General features: G+C 35.9%; 1 protein-coding gene across 4 annotated transcripts in view; it reads right to left on the minus strand.

Moving 5' to 3' along the window:
• Window positions 1–6103: 6103 nt before the first annotated feature.
• PALS2 (protein associated with LIN7 2, MAGUK p55 family member) overlaps window positions 6104–17367 on the minus strand; it is a 55930-nt gene continuing 44666 nt past the window's right edge. For all 4 annotated transcript variants that reach the window (XM_085307582.1, XM_085307583.1, XM_085307585.1 and 1 more), the window contains exons 7-12: window positions 15725–15824; window positions 15040–15108; window positions 14368–14529; window positions 11846–12048; window positions 11285–11413; window positions 6104–9054 (exon numbers count right to left, since the gene is read on the minus strand). In XM_085307582.1, coding sequence (XP_085163708.1) covers window positions 8878–9054; window positions 11285–11413; window positions 11846–12048; window positions 14368–14529; window positions 15040–15108; window positions 15725–15824 — 840 coding nt within the window. In that variant the 3' untranslated portion in view covers window positions 6104–8877. The remainder of the gene's footprint in view (window positions 9055–11284; window positions 11414–11845; window positions 12049–14367; window positions 14530–15039; window positions 15109–15724; window positions 15825–17367) is intronic.

Raw genomic sequence — 17367 nt, forward strand, 5'->3', positions numbered from 1 at the left:
TTTTTGCTCAGCTATTTTGTATGCAGATGTCTTTTGCTTCAGCTAAATTCACTGAATGGGTTCAAATAGAGAAGTATTATTAAGGTTGCCACAAGCACACRATTGATGGAGGCATTAGGACATTGGCAGCCCTCGTGCTACGAGGGAGTCCAGCAACACAGCACCGTCTCTGGCAGTAACTAAAGACGAAGAGGCTGAAGGCATGAGGTTCTGTGAGTGTCCGACTGCTTTGAACCCTTACACACATGAAATTTCATGGAAATGTTGCGTGAGTGCAATAGTGCACCTCAGCTGCAGGCCTGGCACAGGTGCCCTGTGCCTGAGGCAGAAGAGGGGCAGACTCCCAGGAAGGATGGGGCATGGGGGCAGCAGCACTAGGGCATCTGTCACTCAGAGGGGCAGAGGCAGGAGCCAGGACAGCCTCAGAGCCAGGCAAAGAGGGAGATGTGTTCCCAGGAGCCCATCCTGTTCCTGCTTGKCGGTAGGATGGCTTGGGTCTCTCAGCACCTCTCAGCTCCTGCCTGCACCACTTCTAGCATTGATAATTTGCTKGTGGAAGGCCAGGGGTTGCATTTTGGTCTTGGCGCTGTACTGTACTTTACTTTCATGAGCTCTTTGATGGCATGTTCTCCCTTCGATGGGCACTTTTGTACCTCTAGACTAACAAGTAGCCTAGGATGACATTTTTAGAAGAACAATTGAGCAATGTAGCTGGGAAAGAGAAACACATCTGCATCTTGCTATTCTCCCAGTAGTTCTCTTTTCTATACTTTAGAAAGCAGCAGCTTTATACCATGTAAGTAAGTAAGTTAGTAGTCAACATAGCTCAGGCTGAGGATACAAAGGGCAAAGGGAGCATCAGCATGAAGAGATGTTGTGCTGCCCCTCCCCAGGCTAACTGAGGATAGGCTTGCAGGACAGCCTGACCGGCACCGAGCTAAGAGAAGAAGAGCTGTGTGTGCATCCACCTCATCTCAGATGAAACAGCAATTCCCTATGACAGGCTGGACTCATACAGAAAATGCTTCTTGAAGGTTAGGCAGGGTCTTCTGTGGAAAACATAGGCGGTAGGTTAGTAAAGCCCTTCAGACAAAGTTGGTGCTTGCCTTATAAAAGGGTTGATTTCCACTCTCAGACTTCCCTCCCTACCGAGCAAACGTTGTTTCCCTTTGATATGCTTCTGCCCTCTCCAGGAGAAAGCAGCAAAATCTCATCTTTGCAATTTGGAATCAGATCAGGACATAGGGAAGATGAGGTCAGCAGCCTCATGTGTGCAGTTCAGCCTTGCTGTCAGTAACCAGCTTCACATAAAGTCCATAACCCCGAGTCCCCTGGGCTTTTATACACTGGAATAGCTACAGCTTGGATCCAGGAGACCAGCTCCTCTAACGCTGCACTGCTCAGAAGACAAGGAGCCCAACTTCAGMAGTGACATTCACAGGATGGTTGAAGAGAGCCCCAGCAGCACTATACCTTGAACAGCGGAATTGGTGCGCTCAAGAGGAGCAAGAAAGACGAGCAAAACTTCCACCTGCTTGAAACTAATCTCAAATTTTGAACTCAATTTCCCAAGCACTTCAGCAGCCTGGGAAAGGGAGGGAGGACTCCACATGCCAAAAAAACCACCCTCACTGGTAAGCTGAGGCATTTCAAGTGAAACTCTTTGCTGGTTCCTCTGAAACTAGGTACTTGTGCAGCTAGGAACAAAAGTCATAGCACCAGAAGAACAGGGAAGGAGCATTTGACTGCAGTTCTGTGCTTACAGCTTTCATCTAAAGAATAAAGCAGAAACCAAGCTGCCTTCTGCCTGCCATCTGAAGAGATGATCCTAATCACAAGCAGTGACCATTCAAGCTTTTTTCTTTGAAAAGCAAGCAAATACCATCCCTGAATTTAGGCCCCAAGCATGCTATGTAAGCAACATACATACCTGTGAAGCCTGTTAAGACTTCAAACAAAAATCCCTCAAAAGAACCATCTCTGCAAAGACCAATCTGTGCAGATCTATGGGCCATCGGACACAGGCGTGCCTGTAAGCTTCATTTGTCTAATATTTTGTATTAGCACATCTAGAAATATTTAGTGTGCTACAGTAGGTTGATTAGGTTATGATAAAAGGTCGATCTGCTCACGTTGTTTCTTGACAGCTTCTTTGGTTGGTTAAAATTCACAGTATGACGAAAAATTAGGAAAAAAGTTAACTACTTTTTTTAATAATAAGTCTTTATTATATACAAAAATATTTTGTTGGGAATTAACAGAATTTCACAATTTGTACATTAACACTTTTATGCTTGGCTGTGTTCGGTGTGGCAATATCAGTTGTGAAAAAGACAATGGGGATCTTAGAAAACAAGTTATGATTTAAAAACATCCTATGCCATAGCTGATTTTATCGATATAATGCTAACAAGTCCCATCTCCTAGGTCTATTCTATAGTATTGTATTTAAACAACAAATAGGTTAATCATCTTCTGTTTTGCATTAGAAAGTTTAGGTAATAGTTAAGATTTTTTGTACAATGTTTGAGCGAATGAAAAGTTTTTTTGAAAACAAGAGAGCAGTTTTTTAAAGTCTTACAGGTGTCAAGTCCAGTTTAATTTGTTAATAGAAAAAAAAAACATGCAGAGCTTGCAGAAGGGGAAAAACATTTCTGAGAACAAGCAAGGTAAGTAAAAATCTTAAATGCACAGTGACAGATTTTAATACACATTTAAAATCAAAACATTTAATCAGTATTTTACAGTTCTTAGCCCAGTTTTGGGTGAGAGGGTGACAAACTTTCCTCTATTTTAGAGCTTAAGAAAGCAGTCCCCCTTTTATAGCAGGGTACACAAATGTTACATACAGGCAATATACAGGGGGTAGGAGGGAGGGAGGAAAGGAAAACTCAACATGCATTTTTAAAGGGGAAGAAAATTGATTGGAACAGTTATCTGCATATACAATTATGTAAAAGCTGTAAATCCACAAAACTCAGTTCAAAAAAATAACTTTTTTGCAACCAGTATGCTGCCACTCCCAGAACTGTTCAAAGCAGTGGCATTCATTTTGCTCCATGCTAAAATTCATTTAAGAGGTCAGATAGAGAACTTGCTTGGAACTTTTGGAAGAGGTTTTACCATGTTTTACATAAGCCTTGGCTACCTATGGAATAAATACTTGGATCAGCCTTGAAGACAGCCAAAGTTTGCATCCTAAAGCAACATTAGCACAGAGCTAATGACATTAAAAGAATGGGAGAAAGTATTCCCAGGACTACTTCAATTTTAAGCCTTGCAGATTGGTCAGTGTTCCACATCCTACCATTATATTAACAGCAAAAAGAACTCCATACTCAACTAGTATGTTAAAGAGTTTAAATGTTGAGAACAAAATTTTATACTTACTCTTTAAGTGTAATTTGTCTCATGAAATAAAAGTACTGCTTAAACCTTGTAATAATAATAATAATAATAATAATAATAATAATAATAATAAAAGTTCGTAGGTGAAACTCTAACAACCTTTATGCAAGCTGGAGATTTTAAGTCCGTACAGCTTAATTCTGCCTTCAGTACCGGCAAAAAAACTACATATCCAACATACATATCCAGCAGTTTAACCTGTGCCAGTTTGTGGAATAGTAACACATGATGGTCCAACATGGAGAACTCAAGTAAGCTAGCAGATACTGTCTGAATTATTTGCAACATGTTACCCCTAAGTTTTATTTATATAAGTATACACATCTATATATGAATGTGCTTGCATATACTGGGAGGGAGGGCACACAATATTTTTGAAAGCCAAAGCCACCTCTGAAAACAAGCGTTTTCACTGTGCTTTAGTATCTACCTTGATACCAGAAACAGTATATTGTATCACTTCAAATACTGATGTTTCTATTTATCACTAGTTCATCTACAAGACGAGTATCACAATTCACATCAGTCAGGTCAATAAAAATATATGAAAAAGAAATCAAGAAGGCTGGGGCAGGGAGGGAGAGAGAATTTGGCCAGAACTTTATTTCACCACCCTCAATAATGATAGTGAACCAGAGAAAGCAAATGAAAGTAGCTTTAACCACAGAAATCTTATTAATGGCCCAAGAGAGGCTCTCTGCAGGGACTGGCAGCTAGCAGGACATTTAAGGCAAGAGACCTAGCACACTAGAAGTGTTTGTATCCACTAAGCACTATTTAAATATGGATGAACTGATCTCTCTCAACACTTCTGCAAAAGTAGTATCATCATGTTTGGCAATAACAATATTTTACTGTTTACTTTTCAGAATTTGGGTGAGGCAAGAAGTCCTGTAGGAAGCAAATAATCTATGTACATTTGCATTATAGATGCAACAGGCCTCTATCTGTAGTTTGTCTTAAAACTGCACCTACAGGCACAAACAGCGATRACGAATCTATTGCGGTAGGCACTGTAGATGTATTGAGAAACAGCATCTGCCTTATAGTTCAACCTGAAAGGGGAAGAGGAATCAAGGAACAGGTAAATGAAGTTCAGTTTGGTTAGAATCATGTAATAGGTCACAGGTAAAGACAGACAGTAACCCAAGTCTCCTGATTTCCAGAACAGTGCTCCATTTGCTTGGTCATTCTCCGCTAGTTCTTATTTAAGCATAGAAGCAGCTTGGTTTCAAAATGATACCTATCCAGGAATCTTCTATATTCAGGAAAAAAAAATGGTTTCCTATTTATTACCTGTATCATCCTCCAGAACAAAAACTAGAAGATTGCTTGAACACTGGGCTGCAGGCAGTTTGTACAACAAATCATTTAGGCGTAGTTTTAGAAGATGGACTGCATTAGAATTGTACAGAGAGATCATGAATAGTCAGTCACATTTTGAGCCTATCCAAGATAAACAACTTATATAAATGCAAGTTCAAAGCTCCACAAAGCTTTTGTGCTACAAATTACACAGAGTTGCACTGATCTGAGAACACTGCAGAAGCTGAGGATACTGCATCAGTTATAAATTTGAGCTGCCTTGTCAATTTGATTCTGCTCCAATTTTACTTTATATCTGCAGAACATTTTTAAAAATGCATAAAATATATGCAAGATGACGTGTCCCATTATAATTATCATACTAAACTTTAATTGACTGCATTTTGTCACATTATTTACAAACTAAAGTATACTTGCTAGTGTAACATTTAGAGAACAGCAAAGTAATCACTTGGGTACATAGGCACCAAAGTATTTATATTGAAGTTGAATTTGGTGCATACTTAAGGGAAATTTTGGTGCATTTAAGGGAATAATTTACAGGTATTGGCATATTGACTGTACTTTTATGTATAAATTTTCATTCACAGGGCAACTACAGTGTTTCTTCTATAAGTTTCTATGTACAAAATTTTACAGCACCTCATGCAGTGTTTAAAACAAATTACAGATAAATATAGAATTTTTAGATTGAAATATTTGTATATTTAGAAAAATATACATTAGTAAACACAATAAACCAGGTAGAGAAGTGTACCAGTTTTAAAGTCTCACATGCGGGTACATTTCTGGATTAAGTCGTGGTAGATTAGTAATGTGATTGCAGTCATGAGTTTTTGTTTTTTTTAAACCATCCACATACATACATATACACAGACAACTATTTGAAAATTTACTTTTCTAAACTACGTAAATATTTATCTTGTGATACATACCACATATCTTAAACATTTAGCAGCATCTTCACCTTGCTCATACATACCTACTGTTATTATCAACAGTCAACATAAGTTCACCTGTTASTATCTTGAAAATAAATGTTTAGTACAGACTGAGATACAGAAACCCTAGTTATCTGAAACCGCCAAATACGTTAAATAGCTATTATATGAATATTTTCACTTGCTCAAAACCAATCCACTCATAGCATCTTTCTGCTAATTGCACAATGTACAGGTATCTAACATACCAAAACAGGTAGAGGCTATCACCACTATGTATATGATGGAAGTGGCACCTTCATTCTAAGACCCTCCAAGAATGCCTTTTTAAAATAAATAGAAGTTTATTTGCTATTCAGATTCTAGTCATCCTACCAGTTAGTGACAATTTAAGCTGACTAGCTGTTGAAAATCTGATTTTCTTGTTGGGGGAAAAAAAAAAAAAAAAAACACTCTTTCCTAAGCCTTTAGCATGTGCCAAACTAGACTTGCAATTTGCAACGTTTAAGAAAAAAATAATTTCTTGCGTCTGTTTATATAACTTGCACACACAGTATCTGGGTTTTAGCTGGTCCGTGTGCAAGGAACACATCAATCTAAGCAACCCATCTTCTCTTACTGCTCTATAAACATACTTCTCATTAGTATCTACATTAATACCACCACATGGTCAGGCGATGGCTCTACCAGCACTAATTGCTTGATTTAAAAACATTATGTGGACTAGGCTTTAGCAGATACATGGCTRTTTAGAGACTTGCTAACTAGGTGGGCCCTTTTTGACAGTATTAGCTCTAGAATGGAAACAAAGAGTGGAGAAGTTTTCCTCACTAAACCTTGCTGCCTGTTGTTTCACGTGTTTCATTTGGTTAACTGAATTTGAGAAAAGGAAAGTTAGTGATATTTGCAGTATGATGGTATGGAAGATGAAGAATCTTCTCYTTCCATTTATTAGAGAAGCGTGAGCTCAGCCCACTTTTGGCATCACAAGTAGACAATTAGAGCACAGTCTAACTCCTAATGAAAAGGCATCATATCTGTCCAGATAACACATCTTATGTACAGCATATGTTGGTCTATTGCACAGTACACAAACACAGTTTAGTCACATTCAGCATGTAGTGCCAGGATTAAATCATTAAAATAGTCAAGCAATGGTCTACTTTCACTGCTGCTACACAAAATACTTCATTTCTCAAAGCAGCCTCTGAGCAACTGGATCACAGAACATTTCCCCTGGGAAAGGCAAATACAGGTCTCATGCTAGTACCACATCTAAAAGCTCTACCAAAAACAAACAAAACCAGAACATCCTGAAAACTGTAAAAATGAACAAATCAGTGGTACAAATTTTCCTTAGGTAATTCCAGATTCCCTCTAAAGGACTGAAATCTCAGTAATAACAGCCACAAAGGTGACCTCAGCTATAAACAATTTTGACTAAAGTTTTCAAAATATACTCAAAAGAAAAAAAAGAAAAAGAAAAAACCCTACCATAAAACCCTGAACTTCAGAGAGATTTGTATCCTCTCTAGCTTGGCAGGGAAAGAAGAGGTGGTGTTGAGACTTAATTTTTCTATGCTATCTCATTCTTGTTTCTTTCCCTTATACACATAGAAGCCTTTAAAAGCCCCAGGAAACAATACTCTTTTACAGTGTATAAGCCTCTCTTTCAGAAATAATTCTGAGGAAGTTGCCTGTCTGATAGCATTCTGTGTCACTTTGGTGTTTAGAAGAATTCACAAGCCAGGTGCCTGTCACGAGGTGGAAAAGAAATTACACAAACAGACAACTGAAATTTAGACACCTATCCTGATTAAGTGTAAATGTTACTATATACAACAGGTTGTTACCTATATATTACTATAAAATATGGTCACAAAATCAGCTAGTCTTTGTGACAAGCTATATTTTCATTTTGTTATTAAGCAGAAATTTACAGTAGCGTAAGTTTTGAATCAATGAATTAACAGATGAACTTGGACCTAACATGAAATATCTCAATGGGTCTACTAAGGGGAGAACTGTCATAAACAGAAGGAAACGTTGTAAAACAAAAAGATATAAACAACATTGCATTTCAGCAGTTGACAGCATCCAATTCACAAGCCATCCAATGAAAAAAACGCAGTTAAAAACACAATGCAACAGAGCACAAATTCCATTACATCACATTCATAAAAATACAACAGCTGATCACACAAATATTCCAAAACATAATATAGAAGCCAGCTAAATATCACAAGAAATTAAGTCACAGACCAATATACAAATATTGAACAATGTTTTAAGAAAAGAAAATGCTTCTTTTAGCAGTGTGTTTTTACAAATGTGAATAAGTAGTCCCAGACATTAAGCTTCCTTCTACAAGGCTCCACATTATCAAGTTCTCTCTCAGGCTATTTCACCATTATTCAAAATTACACTGAATTACCTTGCATACAGGCTTTCTAACATCTGTACTTCAACCATTATAAACTAACAGGTTGGAGCCCCAAAACAGCCTAGCAAGTAGTTTGCAAGGTACCACTTTATTTACTTACTTATTTTAAGAGACACTATAAAGGAACCTGCAGTACAGTTGTCTAGATTTAGAGACTTCGAGAGCTTGTGAAACATCAAGAATGCATCAACATTAAGCAGAAAGAAGCTGGAGCAATAGAACTGTGTGTTGGTTGCCGACTTTGATATTTAAAATTCTGCTCCCAAGAAACTGATGCCTTTCAAAAGAAAAAAAAAAATATAGCATATCCTCCCAATAAGAGCTGTAGACTTTTGAACCAGGTAAGCACTGACATTTACAAGAGTTTTACAAAAATTTTCAAGTATTTTTTTTTGTTAATCACAGTGAAAAATGTAAGACCAAGATGTAAATGTTAAARCGAATGATTTTAAGTTTCTTAGATGAAAAAGGCAAAGGTATTAAATCAAAACATATAAAAATGCTTAAACGCATTTCCTTCATGTGATATGAATAGAAAGGTTATCTGTAAAAAGTTAGAAAAATTAAAATAAATTACATATTTAAGTACACTTTCCCTTCAACATTTCTATAAAAATTCAGAATAGTGTACTTTTGAATATACACAGAGTAAAAATGCTCAGGCGCTGCAGGTTATCTTTTGTATCTACACAATGCCTTGTCATATTAGCATATTTGCTGCAGTTGATTCTGTTTGTTATTTAAATTTATCTTCAGAAATCAATATACCCAGCTAATTGGGACCCACTGAGGTTCTAGTCTCAGTCTCTCTATAGCAGTCTGTAGCTTCTCAAAGGCTTTGTCTAGGTTGTCATTTATAATGGTCAGATCAAAATAGTGGTTGTACGCTCTCTGGATCCGTGCACTTTCATCCACTGTTTTTTTCAAATCAGTGTCCTGTCAAAAAGATTTTAAAAATAATTAAGAGTATAGGACTTGGCAAAAAAGTATCAGTTCAAAGAAGACGTATTAGTTCATCATAACATATAAATTTAAAATATAATAATGGATGTTTTTGGTTTTATTCCATAACTTAAGTTATAGTACTTTGACAGGTCTGGAAAATGTTGTGTCAATGTTAAGTATCACAATCAAAGGTTTGCAAATCTTGCTATCTTTAACAAAGCCAATAAAAGCACCTGAACTGGAGCCTGTATACACAACAGGCAGTTAATCATTTTGTGTATGCAACTGATGATTCAATTAGAATAAAATTAATATCTTTAGGAATAAGTGAGTCAGTTATATAAATATATTATGCTTCCTTTTTTTATTTCCACAAAAATCATCAAACATCCAAGAATGAAAGAATCCAAGAAGCCAAGTAGGTTTGACAATGAAAGACAGATTTCTAGAAGAATAAAGCTCTAGGATGCTTTAGAGGCTACATTTTGCCCTTCTTGTTCACTTGCACATGGTTTTCTTCATTGATAAAGTACCACTGCTTTATTTTACTTCTGACATGAGCTGTCAAATAGGCAGGAATTCTATACTCCTACATTATGAAGACTCCATGAAGTGCTGCCACTCAGCAATTTTTCATGTTTTATTAGTTCTACATTCTTAGCAGATTCCTTCCCACTTTTGCACAAAATTTTTTTTTGTGATCAGTTTGGAGATTTTCTCCCACCACCAATATTTACTAACCATTTTCAAGTTCTGATACAGTTGCAAATATGACAGCTAAAAATGAATAATGTAATTTTGTTTATAGCCCTTCCTTTGCAGTAAATGAAGGAAGCAAGCAAATGTAGTACTATAAGAGCCAGATTTTTTTTTAATAGCTTCAGATGGTAGAAATAAYATATACAGATCCACTAACAAGCAGAACATATGCAATACTTTTAATGCACGTTTGGTCTTCATTTGTTCAGGAAGTACACCAAAATGAAATTGGAAACCATACACATTATATACATGTGCACAGATGAGAGTCTATACAGATATAAATGTAACCATTCTCCTTACTCATAATGAGAAGTAAAGTAGAGGTAAGCATGTCCTTTAAAGAATCAAATATTAGCAAATGCAATAAGTTATTTTTAGATTTGTCTGTACAGTTTTAATCTTGCTTTCTTGTATATCCATTGCAAGAAAATCAGGGTGCACTTGGGGAAAAGGTAGAGAACACAAAGATATACTAGAATTGGTAACTACTAGAACCCTCAAATAGGATTGAATACTTTCTCATGTGATYAAGGGAATGGAATCTCATAGGTTCCAACAGAAAAAAAGAGACAAACAAAAAACCCATTCCTTCATTTACTGCAAATTAATCCATCTTATTGCTTTGAATGCCCCTTCAGCATTAGTAAGATATTGCTACTATGCTATCTAAGCTACTGCAGTCATGAGCGGTCAGCAAGCCATGCCTTTTCTCAGGTAGGGGAAGATGTACTGCTCAACAGAATGGTTTCCTTAACTTCCTAGTTTGGCATTTTGCTTTGGTCCTGCAGCTGGGAAAGTTCATGCCCATACAAATACTTCCAATTTGCTAGGTTGGAAGAAGTATAGCTCGTGTCCCTTTGCTGCACATTGTATCTCAGAAAAGGAGCGGTGATCTACTGCATAAAACGGGCCACTTAGTTTCACAGGACAAATACAAGGTGAAGCCATTCAACACTCCTGAGGAGAACTCCRGCAGCTCCCAGTCATTCTCAGTGCAGCATGTGCTGCTGCAGCAGGGGAAATGGGGCCTAGCTGCATTCAGTGTTTTTATGAGGCTTCAATCTTTCCTAAGCAACACAGATTCTATTTTTAAAGCATACCTGTACAAAGCTTTCTTAAGGGTAGTTATGGTGAATGGTAAGGAAAGGCACTTCTACAAAAGAAGAATCCCCACCGAACATCTATAATTTGCCAGAAAAAAAAAATACAGCACTTCCCAAAGAATACATTACAAGTAATTCTTGTAATCAGTACTCCTCTGTAAGAGGTCTATTTTCAAGAAAGAAGCAATCTGCCTTATACATAGTATTTGATTAACTTGTAATAAGTAATCAGCAAAGATCTTGTCTAATCTTTCTTAGAGATACTTTTATATCAGAAAAATTTCATCTAAAATGACGGTTAAAAAAATTTTTAAGATCATGTTTAAAGCAAACTAAATGTGAAATACTCTGCTTACAGTGAGAAGTTTGGTTGTAATTCCAGCATCTACCACAGCCTTATGCATAGCACGCAAAGTCTCCAATTCTGGAGCAGCGATGAACACTACATAGGGCATGAATTCTGAAGTCCTCAGTACTTTCAGTGCCTAGAATCAAAGGGAAAAAAAAAGCACCCGAATTAACTAAAATGAGAATGACTCATCACATGTCCCTATTACTTATGCGGCACTGCAAAACTAGTCTGTTACAATGAGCAGAAATACATGATAGGYTAGTATTTTTATTTCTACTGCAGAAACTTCTACCCTTCCTGAAATTACAAGGTTTCTTTTTAAAATGCTCAATATGGTTCTTTCCTTGGCCAAAAAGATTGCTTGCTATTATGCAAGGCTCCTTGTTCACAGAAACTGAGGGTTTTTTTTGTCATTCTTACTCTAACAAGGTACCACAAATACAGAAATCCAGCCTACRTTGTAGTCTTTCCCGACACAACCAGCTAAGCAGCTTTCTAAATTTAAAGGCATACCTCTTCAACATTATATTTCTACTTTTTGAATATAATATTATAAAATATACACCTGTGGGTTCACATCCAAAATGCAGGTCCTTCCAGTCTGAACAACTTCAAGGATGGAATCAATTTTGGTGCCATAAAGATTTCCTTCATACTCTCCATGCTCCAAATACCTGCCAGCTTTAATATCAGTCTCCATTTCAGCTCGTGACACAAATCTGTATGCTTGCCCATCCTTTTCATCATCTCTTGGCTTTCGTGAAGTAACTAAGCAAAAAAAAATTAAAAATGTAAATTGAATGTTACCTTTTAATCTCTAGAATACAAGTATGAGACTGAACTACATACTTCCTCTGTATTATGCCCTCACACCATACACAACATTCATTCATGCCATCTTTTTCATTATTCACTGAGTAAAATCATTATTTAAGTGACCTGGAAATCCACTCAACTTCAACTCTTGTATGCCAGATTTGCTTTTGAAAATGTAATTTAGCACTCTTCAAAATCTGCTCCCCCTGCCCTTTTAAAATGATTTAAAAATATCATATACTTCCCTCACTATTAGAGATACTGGAACTACCTATACAGTAAGCTAGCTCAAATATCAAAAGCAGCCTAGCTACAATAGCAAGAAACTTAGTGGAGGCCAGATGAATCTGCTTTTCAGGACAACTTACTGTTCAAGATAAATTCAGTGGAAAGAGTTTAATGCCAATGGTTAAGTAAAACATTAACAGCTAGCTAAGGTGTTAGCCTACAGTGTGCAGCATAGATGTTAAATTAAGCAAGAAARTGAAAATAAAGAAAAAAAATTATCTACTTTGTTGTCCCATCACCATTTTACCTGTGGATCCCTTTGATAATACTGTGATACGAGCCAAAGCATTCCCCCCAGCCAATAATTCCTATCTACTACTTTATTATAGAAAACTTATGTCCCAGGATAAGTGATCTAAAGCTGTTAGCAATCAAAACATTACTAGAACACTAGATCATCTAGTCATACGTTAACCCTTCCAGATTTTCTGGAAGGGTTAAAACAATAACAATTAATAAAATATTAAAAGAACTCGAACATCTTGAAATAAATTTTCAAGAAAGAGCTATGACAGTTCATAGTCAGAAGATGACTTAATTCAGCTATCCACACTGAAGAAAAAACAGCACTGTTTGCTGGAGGATAACACCAAGGATATCCAATAGGGAACCATTTCAGCCATTTCAAAAAAAAAAAAAAAAAAAAAAAAAAAAAAAAAAAAAAAAAAAAAAAAAAAAAAAAAAAAAAAAAAAAAGAAAGAAAAGAAAATGGAAAACATCTTTTGGGAATGATCTGAAGAGGTTTCTTCTAATCAAAGAAACTGAGGCCAATAAATATTACTCATTATCCTACTTAAAATCTAAATACAAGTTAGAGAATAGTTTATATGTGCCATAAACTATGCACTGCATGTGCATAATTAAATTGTCAGATCACTAGGTTAGAAAAGTTATTATGCCTTTGAAAGGGACTCAAGAGCTCTTAAGTTAAAGCACTGTAACGCTGTATTGTATTACTTATTTGTAGATACAGTATTTTTGAGAAATCAGTAATTATCTCAGTATCTTTAGTCAATGTAGAATAATTCAATTCCAAAGGAAAGATTTCTTTTAAAAAGTTACACTGTGAACTCAATTCTCCTATCAGCCATACATATCAATCCTTGGTGCATTGGCCAGTTTGGGGTTTAGAGACCAAGCAAATTAGAAGAACAACTGACTCTCTCCCCACAATTTGTTTTTACGACTTTTTTCTCCTCCCCTATTATCAGGTCTACTTTTTGTCCACTGAAAACAGAAGGGAACATTGTTTTTAAAATTCTGAAGGGCAGGTGGCAGGCAGAGAATATTAATAGAGCCAGGGTGTATCTCTGGTCAGCCATCAGTAAGGAGGGAAGGCATTTAAAGACCAAAGACCTTACAGAAGAGCAAAAGCAACTATCTGAATGGAAGGAAGGCAAGAAAACAATTCAATTATTTCAGTAAGGGAGCAGTTTCTTTCTGCAGGTAGCAAAAAGACAGACCACAGGCCTGATGTTAGACGGAATACAACATAAGGTTATCCACACAGACCTAACAGATCACAAATGCTTCAATTTTATTGGAAGTTTACTTGCTTCTTTCTCCTAATGTTCTGATGCTAAACTAACAATTACAATGGCTAAGATGCTTTTACAGGTGGAAATCTTAAGACCAGACCTGAGAAATCCTACTAGCTGTTCATTAGTGAAGGCTATTAGGCACTCCTGGAATCTGATAATTTACTCATGATGACCGATACTCAAGAAACTTAACAGACAGGCATATGCTGACAGACACGCATATAAATTTTTTCTGCAGCATCAGTAATGGTTAACTGATAGTTGCATGTATTTCCAACTGTGGTCATATGTTAGCCCAGTTATTGAGAAGATGAAGAACCTTTTATTTTTATACTCTGCCAAAATTATTTTTACACTGAATCATTGGGATTAACTTCAGGTTATTTTCTGGTTAATCAGAAACTCAAAGTAGGATATTACAATAGGAGTCCTGACAACTTACATGGCACTGTAGTTCCAAACCTAGTGGGATTCAGTACTATAAACCTGTTCTTCAAGCTTCTTCGCCCCACTCCTTGGGCACCAATTAATACCAGTGTTTTCCTCTGAAAAGGAGGCATTTTGGCTACTTCCTCATATATCTGGATTTCATGGCGATCAAATTCTACATTGAAAAGTGTACGAAAAATAGTTACTTCTCAGTCATTAGTGTAAGAATAATTAATATTCAGCTGTTACATATTAATATTAATATATATATTAATAGAACATATGTGAATATAAATGCTACTCAAAAGTCTGACAGAAGCTTTCTGACTTTAAATTGGTATTAGAATACAATAGCTATCCCTTCAGGGGCAGCATAAAGTGAGATTATTACCTTTACTTCTAAGGAAAACTTTGCAGAGYGATGAGAACTGGAAAATTTTGATTACCAATTAGTGAGTTTTAATTTTTTTTTCAACACACCAGTCTGCTTTGACTTACACCTACTAAAATATCTACTCAGCATCATATCTCCACTGGTCACTATTCCTTTTAAACCTCAAAAACTATCTGATTATCAAATTTATAACCAGATATTTTGCTGCATATTTCTGCTTTGGATACATTTGATTATGTGTAAGTTTAGAAACCTAGAGAACTTGGATTCTTATGTAATATTAAGAAATACCTGCATTTCTTGTGGTGAGATACATCATCTTTTTCTTTTTTTTGCTACTTATGGTTCCACAGAAAGGCCCTGGAAAAAAGAAATTGAGATAAGCTCATCATTTTTGATAAATATGTTTTCTTGAAGCTTATTTACATGAAGATAGGCAAGTTTAGATTAATTAAAATTGCAAGGACTATTTTGAAAAAGCAGTTATGTTCCTTTCTAGAATTTTATACACTCTAGGGAAAATATCATCTATTTTCACACATTAAATGGTATAGTAAGAACAAAACRCTGAGAAAAACTTAGTTTATCAAGAAAGCTTTCTAAAAAATTCCAGAAAAATCCTTGAAATACATTTACTATATTAGCTTTTTATATATACATACACACACACACACAGACATATATATATATAAATATAGTATGTGCTGAAAAGAAAAAGAAATAGCTAATTCTATGGCTTTCCCGTCTCATTTAGCTTTTCATCAGCAGGTGGCAAAAGTGATTCATTTATCTATGACAACCAAGTGCATATTTTACTTTTGTCCTTAAGCCAAAAATGAAAGCTATTCAAATAGAATAATTAGCATTTACCAAYACTGAGTATTCTCATATAGCAATTTTGAGTTCCTGTAATGGCAGGAAAGGAAAAAAAATGCAGTCAGTGCAAAGTATTTTCCTGAAATTCATTAAATCTCACCTGACTTGTCCCAGTCCCTCCTAACAAATGCCTTTCTTTTTTCTTCGAGGAACTGGCTAGGAATAAGTCCTGCACTTCCTCCTTCTTTGACATGACTAGCCTGGAAAAACCATTAATAAAAATATAGGTAACTTGTGAGAAGCACTTTTTTCATTAACATTTTGATGACTGAGTTTCATACTGCCAGTATGCTGTCAGTTTCTCAATAGTGAGAGTTGATACTTTTATTACCGAGACTTAGAAATTCAAATTCACATGTGGACTTCAGAATTTTGTCTTACAGTAACAGTAGCTTGGCACTGAGGTATTAATATTCAAAGAGCTTAGATAAAAGAGACAGAAGTTTCACTACTGATTCCTATTCAGTTAATAACCTTCTAGAGCTATAAACCTTTGGCATAAAAATACTAGATGGACTTCCATAGCTCCAAATGTTGAACTCTCAAGTGGCAAAATTCAGGACTCTCTAGTACACAGACTTATTTTGTATTCTTGTGCTGCACCAAACAGGCTCCAGTGAAACTTTTTAACTGTCATTTCAYAAACAGGCATTTCATTAACATATCTAATCATTCCTTCAAGCTTCTGCACTACAGATTTAAATCTTAGTTACTAAGTATTCCTGGTAATCAAAGTTTGGCTAACATTCTCTATCGACATCATTTATAAATTAATTAGTCCATGGCAGGAACAATGCTCAGTAAGTTTAATTCATATAAACACAGTTATGAAATGTTGTGCTTTTTCTTCTCTGTAACAGATAGACCTGTCTCTTGCTAACAGGAACTGTATGCTTTTCAAGTTGCATTTTTTATCTATTAGTGATTAACTGAACTTTTACAGTTAGCAAGTTTTCGGTAAAAGTCTAGTATTTCTTGACTGTCCAATAACTTTTGTTCCATTGGTGTAATCTGCACAGAATTACTGGCTATACACTATACTGGCTTAACAGATTTCCCCCCATCCCCTCAAACTCATAGAGGCTGTTTAAGAGACCTTTTGATTTACTTCACTGGCTTCTGTCACATTAAAAGCTAGAGAAATTTGGGAAAAAAAACACAAAAGATAACACATTTCAAACTACTCTGGAGTTTCAGAGCATCTAACTTCCAAAACTAATTACCTTAGCAGTAATAAATTTTCTGCAGCTTCCCCCACCCTCTTCTTTCTTTCTTAGTCACTTACAAGCAACGGAATTCAGCAGCAGCCACTGAAGTGTTTTCAAATATTTCTGTTGCTCTTCAGAGCAATATATAGATATATATTGCTCATTTAAGTCATGTTTGAGCCACTATCCTTTGTTACCTAGCACAGGGTTAGCAATATAGGGGTGGAAAAGGAAATAAATAATGCTAAAATCTTAGCCTGAATTGCCACTGTCACTTGCAATTTTGAACATCTCAGTTGAGAGAAGTGTCATGAAAGTGTCTTTAAAGTTCACTTATCGTATATTCAAAGGTACTGATGATGTTTAACTGTAAGCATTGTTTTGGAAAAAAAAAAAGATAGCGTAAGTGTTGGATTACCTTTCTACTGAAGGACTGAACGCAGAAATAGAACCTTAAAGCAGGATGAACTGTTACTATTTAAAAATCCCAAACACTGCTTATGAACATGCATGTTACAGCTCACAGACAGTGACC

This window comes from Rhea americana, unplaced genomic scaffold (genome assembly GCF_003343005.1).
Source record: "Rhea americana isolate MKP2758 unplaced genomic scaffold, rheAme1 scaffold_26, whole genome shotgun sequence".
Classification (NCBI taxonomy): domain Eukaryota; kingdom Metazoa; phylum Chordata; class Aves; order Rheiformes; family Rheidae; genus Rhea; species Rhea americana.